Source organism: Elephantulus edwardii, unplaced genomic scaffold, assembly GCF_000299155.1.
Source record: "Elephantulus edwardii isolate Elephantulus edwardi_28Jun2011 unplaced genomic scaffold, EleEdw1.0 scaffold00237, whole genome shotgun sequence".
In the NCBI taxonomy this organism is placed as follows: domain Eukaryota; kingdom Metazoa; phylum Chordata; class Mammalia; order Macroscelidea; family Macroscelididae; genus Elephantulus; species Elephantulus edwardii.
The window spans coordinates 2,954,339-2,965,535 of NW_006399987.1; the positions used below are offsets into that span (position 1 = coordinate 2,954,339).

General features: G+C 51.5%; 2 protein-coding genes across 2 annotated transcripts in view; one reads left to right on the forward strand and one right to left on the reverse strand.

Annotated features, from left to right (window-relative positions):
- Positions 1-3,475, reverse strand: part of YIPF2 (Yip1 domain family, member 2) — a 5,601-nt gene extending 2,126 nt beyond the window's left edge. The window contains exons 1-4 of the mRNA XM_006898849.1: positions 3,445-3,475; positions 2,983-3,140; positions 2,807-2,896; positions 1,031-1,118 (exon numbers count right to left, since the gene is read on the reverse strand). Coding sequence (XP_006898911.1) covers positions 1,031-1,118; positions 2,807-2,896; positions 2,983-3,140; positions 3,445-3,475 — 367 coding nt within the window. The remainder of the gene's footprint in view (positions 1-1,030; positions 1,119-2,806; positions 2,897-2,982; positions 3,141-3,444) is intronic.
- A 390-nt stretch (positions 3,476-3,865) lies between these two features.
- Positions 3,866-4,729, forward strand: LOC102860594 (chromosome unknown open reading frame, human C19orf52). Its single transcript, XM_006898782.1, has 2 exons — positions 3,866-3,959; positions 4,034-4,729. Exons 1-2 carry the CDS (start codon positions 3,866-3,868, stop codon positions 4,720-4,722), a joined length of 783 nt encoding a protein of 260 aa, XP_006898844.1. The 3' UTR covers positions 4,723-4,729.
- The last annotated feature ends 6,468 nt before the right edge of the window (positions 4,730-11,197 follow it).

The window sequence follows — 11,197 nt, forward strand, 5'->3', positions numbered from 1 at the left end:
CATCCACACATGGGGGGTCCAGGTCCACCTCAGGTCACATTCACACATGGGGGGGGTCTCCTGGTCCACCTCAGGTCACATCCACACATGGGGGGGTCTCCCGGTCCACCTCGGGTCACATCCACACATTGGGGGAGCAGGGCTCCCAGAACACCTCATGTCACATCCACACATGGCGGAGGGTCTCCCAGAACACCTCATGTCACATCCACACAAGGAAAGGGGGGACTCCTCGTCTACTTGGTGTCACATCGACACACAGGGCAGGGGAAGAGGGGCTCCCAGCTGGTGTTACATCCACACATGGGGCGAAAGAAAGAGGAGCTCCCAGTCCACCTGGTGTCATATCCATACATGAGGTGGGGGATCCCAGTCCAGCTCGTGTCACATCCACACATGGGGGCTGGGGGCTCCCAGTCCAGCTGGGGTCACATCCACACATGGCGGGGTCTCCCGGTCCACCTCATGCTTGCTCCCCCCTCTCAAGTCTGCCTTCTCCCCATCAGCAAGGGGCAGCACCATGCTGATAGTCTGCCTCCACTTCTCCCATCCCACAGGCAGTGTCGGCAAAGTCTGTCCTCAAGTTCCATCTTCAGGTCCTAGTCCAGGATCCAACAGCTCCTCTATCTCCAGTCTCCCCCCACCCCGCCCTGGGTCTCCATCCTGGTGCCCCGCAGCGGCTGGGGAGCCTGTGAGCATTTCACACGTTACTTTAAAGCTGCTGTTGCTGCTGAGCAGTGCCTGGCATCCTGCTCCAGCCCCGCTCCAAACCCTCCTGGCACTCTCCGCATGGTCTCCCTTATGCCCAGGCCCCTGCACCTGACCCACTCTCTCAGCTCCCTCTCAAGGCCCTTCCTGACCAACCCATGTGAAAACAGCATCTATCCTGACACCACTGTTCACTGCAATTTCCTTCCTCTGCTTCACACTTTGCTTCAATGACTGCTTTCTTCTCGACTATTCCCAGGGCCGAGCACTCAGGCAACATTTGTTGAATGAATAACAGAACGGACTGAACGCACAACCTCACCGTACAGGTCTGGCCGATTCCGCAGACGGTGCCGTACAAAGTTGTGTCCAGGCCACGGCAGCAACGAGCCTTTGATGCGGTCCAGGACCTGGGGAGGTAAGGCCAGCACCTGGATGCAGCCCTAGGGCTCCACCCCCAGGGGGACGCAGCCAGCCTCCTGTCCAGCCGGCCTCTCTTTGCCTTCCACAACCTCCCGCAAGGAGCTCCTGCTCTGGCCTCCCGCACAGGCCTTCCCCTGGCCAGCTCCCACTCACTGTCCCACTTCCAAGCGGTCCCCCTTGGGGCTTGTCTTCGTCCTATGTGGTTCTTCCTCCCTCTCCCTGTTGCCCTAAACTCCCTTCTGACTCTCCCACCCGAATCCGAAGGATCTGAGTGCCACATCTTTCTCCAGCATGTAAGAAACTCTGGTGATGTAGGGGTTACATGCTGTACTACTAATCAAGATGAATCTACCAGCCACTCTGCGGGAGCAAGATGGGCAGTGTACTGCTGTGAAGATTACCTCGGAACCCTGGCAAAGATGTGGGCTTAATTCAATAGCACTGAGTATAACTCTAACACAAGATATTCGGGCTTGTCATCTCCCCTCCCTGGCCGGCGCTTCCGATGCACGTTGCACACAGCTAGCTTTTCCTGCTCCAGCTCCCCCAGGCCCCTCAGGAGAAAATCCAAACTCTACTTAACTCACCAGGCTCTCTGCGATCTGCCTTCTGCTTGCCTGTCCTAACTCATCCCACAGCACTGTCCCCGCCCCTACAGATTCAGACACATGGAACCCTTACATACTTAGAAGGCCTGTCCCTGTCTTGACAGATCACCTGCACCCCTGTGTTACCATGGCCTTTAAAACCAAACCCCAAACCCACTGCCTTCGCATCAGTCCCAACTCAAAGTGACCCTACAGGAGAGAGGAGGGCTGCCTCATACAGTTTCGGAGGCCGTAGATCTCCATGACAGCAGGCTGCCACATTTCTCAAGTAACAAAGCTGGGAGATTCAAACTCAAATTATCCACTAGCAAAGAGCTTAATTGCTGCACCACCAGCCCCCCCCCAAAAAAAAAACAGTTAATCCTACAAGCCTAGGTAAGACCAAGAAACCCAGGTGTCAGAGTGGTTAAAAAACTCAGCTGCCAACCAGAAAGTCAGGGAACTCTGGTGGCCTAGTGCTAAGGAGCTAAGCTGCCAACCCAAAGGCAGCAGTTCAAATCCACCAACTACTCCATGAGAGAAAGATGGGACAGTTACTTCCTGTGCGATTTACAGCTTCTGAAAACCCACTGCAGGAGCAGCTATGAGCTGGATCATACCACCAACAACCAAAAGGTTGGCAGTTCAATCTTGCCATTCACTCTGGGAGACATAGAGGAAATCATCTACTCTGTCAAGATTCACAACCTCAACATCTCTATGGGCATTTCTTTTTTTTCTCTCTCTCTTTTATTATTTTGTACAATGTACCATCAAATCAGATCTGACTGGTACAGGAGGAGATTGTCCCTCCCAGCAGAGCATCTGGTGGATTCGAACCGCACACCTCTGGGATTGCAGTGCAGCTTCTTGCCACTGGCCACCAGAGCTCCTTTCTAAACACAGGGTCGCTGTGAGTCAGAATCGACTGATGGAACGTGGTTTTCAGCTCGGTGTGCTTTCAGGTAGCTCCCACACCGGGCTGGCCAGCTCCGTCTGGTGCCTGATGTGGAACAAGTGCCCAGTGCATCTTAGCAGAGCCCCAAGCAGGACTGCAAACCCCATCCCACCAGCTTCCGGGGCCTGACCTGTGAGGTGTCCACGTCAAAGAAGCTCTGATAGTAGCTGAAGGTCCAGAACCCCGGCTGCTGCGGCTGCTGCTCGCCCTCCTGCAAGAGCTGTACAAGAGGAGGACTCTCACTCAGGGCCGGTGCCCAGAGCCAGGGCGAGCGAGGGGCAGCGCGCAGGGCGGCGGGGGGCTCACCGCAGCCTTGTCACTGTCCTCCTCCCCATCCTCCGCTCCATAGCTACCACCGGAGTCCATGGCCACTGCCACGTGCCCCAGTGGGGTCAGCTGGTCGCTTCGGCTCGTGGTGGCCGCATCCGGGGTTTCAGCCAAGAGATCAGTGGCTTCCTGGAACTCTAGATTAGGAAAACGAGGCGGAGGCGTATTTGGGGGAGCAGAGGTTGCTCAAGTCCCGCAGCCTGGGCGACGGGAAGCCAGTCTGGTAACTTAATAACGTGAGCCTGCAATTCAGGGTCTGGGGGCATTCTGTTCCAGGGTGGACACACGGTCTGGGGTAAGAAGCTCTGCTGCGAGGTCTGAGCGCAGAGTCAGAGACGGGAATCGCTGGTTCAAGGTTCACAGCTAACTGGGGGTCCGAGCAAGACGTGAGCTGAACGGAGCCCAGCAGGGCGGGGAGGGCCGGGGCAAGGCTGCACTCACCGTGGAAAGTGAGCTCGTCCGCCGCGGCCATGGCCGTCCAGGGGCGTCACCACATCCCGCTCTGAGCACAGAGACCGATCAGGCCCGCCTCTCCCTCCCGGAGCTCAGCCCTCAGGCTGATACGGGGTCGTGAACCCGCCTCCTGCTCCCGACAGGTGTACCCCGCCCCACCTCACCTGAGACGCTCAGCAGCCGCGGCTGAGCCTCTCTGCGCCTGCGCGGCCCGCCCCCCCGCCGCGGCCGAACCGCCAGCGGCCAACGCGCTCGGATTGGGCAGCAACATCCGGCGCCAGTCCGTCCCCTATCCTCTTCCGACCGGAAGCCACTTCCGGCGGTGTTGGGTCTAGTTTAACGTCCCAGACACTTTAACTTCACCTACTGGGTGTTTCTCTTCGGACCAAGGACTCCAAGCCGGAAGGGAATGGTGGGGGCCGCTCTGAAGCGATTTTGGTCCCGAGGTCGCGGACGATCGGGGGAGATGGCGGTCGCGAAGCCGAGCGTGTGGACACGCTTGGGTGTGTAACGGCGGAGGCGGCAGGGTGGGCGGCCGGACGGGCGGGCTTCTCTGACCGCGCTTCTCTCTCTCCAGGCACCTGGTCCCGCGCGCTTCTCCGGGACTACGCGGAGGCCTGCGGGGACGCGGCGGCGGCAGCCCGGGCCCGGCCGGTCCGCGCGGCGGTGTACGCGGGGCTGCTGGGCGGGGCGGCGGCCTGCTGCGCGCTGGCTCCGAGCGAGGCGGCCTTCGAGGAGGCGCTGCTCGACGCCTCGGGCACCCTCCTGCTGCTGGCCCCGGCCACGCGCAACCCCCGCTCGGAAGAGCACGTGCAGCGGCTGCTCTGGCTGCGGGGCCGCGGCCGCCTGCGCCACCAGAACCTGGGACTCTGCACGCTGGTCTATGAGGCGCCTTACGACGCCCAGACGAGCCTCTACCAGGCCCGCTGCCGCTACCTGCAGCCCCGCTGGACCGACTTCCCGGGCCGGCTGCTGGACGTGGGCTTCGCGGGCCGCTGGTGGGTGCTGGGGGCGCGGATGCGCGACTTCGACATCAACGACGGCGAGTTCCTCCACCTGCCCGCGCACTTGCGCGTCGTCGGGTCCCACCAGCTGCGCTCCGAGGCCAACGAGCGGCTCTTCGACGAGAAGTACAAGGCGGTGGTGCTGAGCGACGACCAGGTGGACCAGGCGCTGTGGGAGGAGCAGGTCCTGCAGAAGGAGAAGAAGGACAGGCGGGCCCTGAGCGAGGCCGACTCGCTGGTGCAATCAGAGGGCCCGAGATGACACCCCGGGAGGCAGGGGCCGAAGGGGGGTCCCCGTGGCCTGGCCGAGAGCCTGGACTGCGCGCTGGCGTGAGTGGGCGCAGCGCCCCATCGGCAGGTGGTACACGCTGGGGGGAGGGGTCCCGCCCAGTGGTCCCGCCCCTTTACCTTCTTCCTTGTAAGTTGCGTTGATTTAGAGCGGCCTTGCTTTAGGAGTTGACGTTTATAAGATGAAGTGACGTTTAGGAGATGAAGTGACGTTTATAACTGTCAGCCAGCAGTGAGATTGAGATGGAGATCGAGGTACCCCCATCGTTCCACGTTGTCACAGAACTGAGCTCTCCCGAGATCATCCAGATGTGTGTGTACGGGGTGATTCTGTAATTAATTTGAGCAGAAGTGGGTTTTACACGTATCTATTTGAGATCACTGAGCTCCTTGGAAGTTGGAAAAAATAACACGGAGACAACCATTGCACCACCCAGCCTCGCCTGCTGCTAACATCTTAACAGAAGTTGCTGTCTCTCTGTCAAAGAAACGATAAGGGCACAACCCTTTGGGTTTAACAAGGACACGTTTTCTTTCAAAGTAGCTTTGAGGAATCAAGTCTTTCATGATTTGGGACTCTGTTTAATAGAGTCAGCCTGGTTATGTCAGGCTTCAGTTATCTCGGAAACACAGTCTTGCCACAAAATAAGCAAGTAAGTGGACATTTGCTGACAGGTTGTGGTGACCGTACTTTTAAAACTGAAGTTAATAAAGGAAGACGGTTTTCTCGTAAAGTTGGCTTTAGCTTGTTAATAAAATGAAGAGATGAGGCAGCTGTCATTGATGGAATGTTTATGTGTATTGGCATTTGGACTTTATGGTCACTGTGTGGGTACATGAGGTTCATGGTGATTTCTGTGTCCTTCCTGGGTGTAGAGAAAGCACTTTAAAAGTTAGCATCCCATTTTGCAGGGAAGAAAAGGTTCAGAAAGTGCAGAGTCATGATCAGCCTCTTAACTCTCACCACTGAGACTTCACCTCAAACTTTAGACACAGATTCCATCACTGCTCTAATTCTTCGACTTGCTAACCAAAAGCTTGGCAACTTGAGTCCGTCAGTACCTCTGAGAGAGACGGGTCGGCAGTCACCCCATAAAGATTCACAAGCCTGGGAAACCCAGTGCAGAAGGTTGCCTTGAGTTGGGAAAAACCTGACTGCAGTGGATTTTTTGCTTCCCATAAGTAAAACATGCTATGTGCTGTCGAGTTGCCTGCGACTCAGAGCAACCCTGTGTACAACAGCTCTAAACTCTACCCTGTCCTGAGCCAGTCTCACTGACTTTGACACACCTACCTCTGTTGCTCCAGTTACTGGTTCATTCCATCTCATCTGGGGTCTTCCTCTTGTGCACTGTCACTCCACCCATCTGAGCATGATGTCCTTCTCCAGGGACCAGTCCCTCCTGGCCAAGAGCTCAAAGTATGTGAGATGGAGCATCAAAATCCTAGCCTCCAAGAAGCAAATTGGTTTCATTCTCTCCAAGACCTAATTGTTCTCTTGGCGGTTCATAGTATGTTCAAGACTCTTCTCCAGCACCACAGCTCAAAGGCATCAGTTCTTCTTCTGTCATTCTTAGTCATTGTCCAACTCTATGATGCATAGCAAGTAATTACAAAGACCATGGCCTGGATCAGACGTTCTTCAGTCTCTAGACTGATAACATTACTTCTCAGTAAAACATAAATGGATAAGTAAGTTACAGAGATAACATGACAAGTACAAGGCACATGATACTGAATTCTAATACTTGCGACAGGTTCTGCACTGAAATCCTAGTCTTAGTAAAGTGTGAAGGATAGCTAACGTCAGAAAAGGAAGTTCACTGTTGCCTTCACAGAGAGACTTTTCCTCATTGCAGTCAGAAGAAAGAATTGCACATCTTTATTACTTGAGACAGTAATTAAATCTATTCTGATTTCCAGCCAGCGTGTTTTCCATGCACACCTCCTGTAGCTGCTGGGAACAGTGAACCTCACCAGAGCGTGGTCATAATCCGACTTGGGAATTACCTACGGTCTGTGATTGGTTTCTTCAGTAGCTGGCCTTTGTCAGAGCAGAGCCAAAATACAGAAATTGTGGACTCTATTTTGGGCCATCTGCTAGTGGATAAGGAATAGTGCTGCCATTCCACAGGTGGGCAGTTCCAGTCCATCATCTGCTCAGTGAGAGAAGGATGCACCATCTCCTGTGCTATTTCAGTTTCTGAAAACCCAGTGGAGGGTCAGTTAGGAGTTGGGTCTGACTAATTGGCAGTGAGGCTTGTTTTGAGAGCCAGTGCCCTGGCCTCCTGGGTCTAGTGTAAGAAGTGAGTTCTGTTCGATCTGGAGGAAAGCTATCTGGCCAACTTACTGGAAGAGATCCATATTTATTCTCATTCCAAAAAAAGATGATCTGATGGAGTGTGGAAATTATCAAAACAATATCACCAATACTGCAAGCAAAATCCTGCTTAATATTACCCAGAAGCACTTGGGATACCAGAAATACACACTGGGTTGAGAAGAGGCTGTGGCACTAGGGACATCATCACCAATGTCAGATGGATCTTAGCTGGAAGCAGAGAGTATCAAAGGAATGTCCATCAGTATTTCATTGACTATGCAAAGACATTTGTGTGGACCACAGCGAGCTGTGGGTAATTTTCAGAAGAATGGAAATCCCAGAACACTTGATTGTGCTCACGGGTAACCTATACTTAGACCAGGAAGCATTTGTCAGAGCAGGAAAACACTTACTGTCAGGTGCCATTGAGTATGACTGATACCCACCCTCTGAACAAATGATCTGAACCCTATTCTATCCTGAGCCATATTCACACTTGTTGATAGACGAGTCCATTGTAGCAGTCATGAGGCCAGTCCATCTGGTTAAAGATTTTCATTTCCTTCATGGACTCTCCACCTTCCCAGCATCACGTACTCCTCCAAGGAATAAGCAGCACCTCCTAGCAACATGTCCAAAATGTGTGAGGTGAAGCCTCATCATTCTTGCCTCCAAAGAGCACTCCGGTTACACCCTCTCCAAGACACAGCTGTTTGTTCTCATGGGCACCCCATGGGCTGTTGAATGCTCTTCTCCAACACCACAGCTCAAAGACAACAATTATTTCTTGTCATCCAAGGAAACACTGCATGGTTCAAAATGAAACTGATGTGTCAAGGATGCATCTTGTCTCCACACCTTTCCAATCTATATGCAGAACATTGGGAGACTGGGCTTTATAAGGAGGAGTGTGACATCAGAATTGGAAAAGGACTCATCAACAACCTATGTTACATTAATTACAGCCATCTTTACCAAAAATGAGGGCCTGAAGTGCACGTTGGAGAAGTTCAAGGGCTGCAGTCTTTAATATGTATTGAAACTCAACATCAAGAAGACAAAGATTGTCACCATTAGGCCAGATAGCAGCACCATTATAGACAGGAGATTGTTAACAACTTTCGCTTCCTTGGTCCCACAATCAGCCCTCTTGGCACCAGCAGTCAGAAAATCAAAAGACTTAGTGCATGGAGAAAGTTTGCTCTCAGGGACTTCTCCTGAGTCCTAATGAGCAGTGATGTCAGTCTGGAGACTAAGATGCACCTGATCTAGGCTATGGTCTTTGCAGTTACTTCTGTGCATCAGAGAGCTGGACAATGATTAACTCTCAATTCTTGAGAGTTACGGTGCTACAGAAGAGTATTAAACATTCCATGGGCTTCCGAAAGAACAATTAGGTTTGTCATAAAGAGAGTGAAACCAAGTTGCTCCTTTGAGAAGAGGATCTTGAAGCTCTGTCTCTCATACTTTGGGCATGTTTTCAGGAGGGACAGATTAGTCCTTAGAGAAGAACATTATGCTTGGAAGGGCTGAGGTACAGCACAAGAGGGGAAGACCCTGGATGAGATGGATTGACACAGTAACTGGAATAATAGTGTTAGGTGTGTTGGAGACATGAGACTGGCTCAGGACAGTGCAGGGTTCAGAGCTACTGTACATAGGGTCACCATGAGTTGCAGGCGACTCAACAGGACATAGCAACCACCAACCAATCGATCAAGAGACTGAGTAGACCTGATGTGAGATTTGGTCCTACTCTGAGCACACAGCCACACCTGCTTGTTCACACCTGAGCTCAGCCCAGGATGGACTTCAGCTTGCCCTGAACTAACAAGCTCTGGCATGTGCACGTGGTGGGTGGGAGCTGGTATGGTCCTGATTGAAGGGAAGCCAACCACCTACATTCCAGTTCATTGACAAGCCCAGAGACAGAGGTTCTCCAGTCTCAGCCCTGCACGGTGCCAGAATAAAGTGAGCCAGTTACCTGCATCCTCAAAAAGTCAGCTGGGTCTCAATAAGTGGGCTCTAACGTCACAGTTTTTGTCTTAAACTTCACATTTGTTGGCAGAGCTGACTTTGCTGTGCCTCACTTTCCTTATAGGAATGTCATTCCTTTTTTTCTTTTTTAAAAATTTTATTTTGTTAGTTTTAATGAACATTTACAGATACTTTGGATTTCCATTCATTCATTTTTGCATTTTTCTCCCTGCCCACCCCTCCCCACCTAGTTCATTCTTTGAAAAGTAGAAGAATAATTCTTTCATTGGTATACAATCCCCCCTCCCTGAGTCATTCCTTTTAAAGTGGTTAAAAAATGGGTAACTAGGCCAAACCTCCTGGTACACAGGGCCCGCAGTTCCTGTGTGAGGTGGCCATCCCCTGCCCTTTTCTGTGTCCCTCTGGTGAACACTCTGCTCTTCAGCCCTAAGATTGGCTGTGGGAAATGCTCAGTAAATGGAGGAGTGTCACCAACACGTGTTTGCCTTTCAAGATCAGAAGATCTCAAAATCTCCCTTTTTCTTTAAATTTAATCTAGGGATGGGAAACACTAAAGAAAAAAGGAACAAAAATGTAATCTAGAGCTGGCTGGTCCTGCAGGATGGAGGCTCTGTGGCGGTTGTCATTGGAGCGTCCACCAGGGGGCACCAAAGACTCAGAAGTTGGCGCTTTCCTCCTCCCGCAGCGCACGTGGTGTTTTGTTCTGTGAAGAGCAGATCTATCTGCTGCTCCTAGAATCAGGTGGATGGTGGCAGAACGAGCCTGGTGGCCCCGTGGCCAGAGAGCTGAGCCAGCAAACCAAAGAGCCAGCAGTTCGAACCCACCACTGCTCCACAGGGCAACAAAACAAGCAGACTCCTCCCTTTAATATTTTTACAGCCCTGGAATACAGGGGTGGTTGATTGGCTGCTGCAAATTTTACAGTATTAGAAACCCTGTAGGACAGTTCTCTGTTAGGTTATTGTGAGGAATTGACTATGCAGTTTTTGTGCTTTGCTTTTATTTGACACAAAGATTTTTTTGCATAGTCAATAAAGCACAAATAGATAGTCCTCTGGTGTTTGTGTTCGGCCAGGATCCGTCTGACATCAGCAGTGATAGTCCTATGGTGCCATGGCCTTTTCTAAATTCTCCTTGAACTTCTGGCAGTTCTCTATGTACTGTTCTAGTTGTTTTGCTGGTTTGTTTTGTGTCTTTTTTAAAAAATTTCGTGTGTGTGTACCGTCAAATCTGATCTGACTGGTACAGGAGGAAATTGTCCCTCCTTCTCCATCAGAGCATCTGGTGGATTCAAACCACACACCTCTGGGATTGCAGTGTAGTTTCTTGCCACTAGGCCACCAGAGCTTGCCCTGTTCTAGTTGTTTTTGAATGATCTTCAGCATTTGCTTGCATGTGGTATTAAAGATACCATTTGATAATTTACCTATTGTTATTTGCCATCGAGTCACCAGCAACTCCTAGTGACCCTGTATACAACAGCCCTAAACCCTATTATACCTTGTGTCAATCTTATTGTCTCTGACACACCTACCCCTATTACCCTAATCACTGAATCAATCCATCTCATCCAGGGTCTTCCTCTCCTGCACTATCCCTTTACCCTCCCCCCCCCCAAGCATGTCATCCTTCTCTAAGGACTGGTTCCTTCTTGCAACATGTCCAAAGTATGTCAGACGAAGCTTCAGAATCCTTATCAGCAAGGAATAGCCTCATTTCACCCACTCCAGGACAGACCTGTTTGTTCTCCTAGCAGCTCATGGTATATTCAATACTCTTCTCCAGCACCACAGCTCAAAGGAATCAATTCTTCTTCTATCATCCCTAGTCAATCATCCAGCTCTCTGATGCATAGCAAGTAAGGGCAAAGACCATGGCCTGTATCAGGTGCACCTTAGTCTCCAGACTGACATTATTGTTCTTTAGTACTTTGGAGAGGTCTCTGACAGCAGACTTTCCCAATGTAATTCATCATTTAATTTTGTGGCTGCTGGTGCCAAGAGTTGATTGTGGAGCTGAGCAAACTAAAGCTGTTAACTATCTCAATCTCTTTACCATCTATCATGATGCTGCCAATTGGCCCAGTGGCGAGAATCTTTGTTTTCTTGATATTGAACTTCAATCCATA

Coding starts and splice junctions, on each gene's coding strand:
- LOC102860594 (XM_006898782.1), top strand. CDS start 3,866: ATGGTGGGGGCCGCTCTGAAGCGATTTTGGTCCCGAGGTCGCGGACGA. Junction 3,960..4,033: donor GAGCGTGTGGACACGCTTGG/GTGTGTAACGGC, acceptor CTCTCTCTCCAG/GCACCTGGTCCCGCGCGCTT.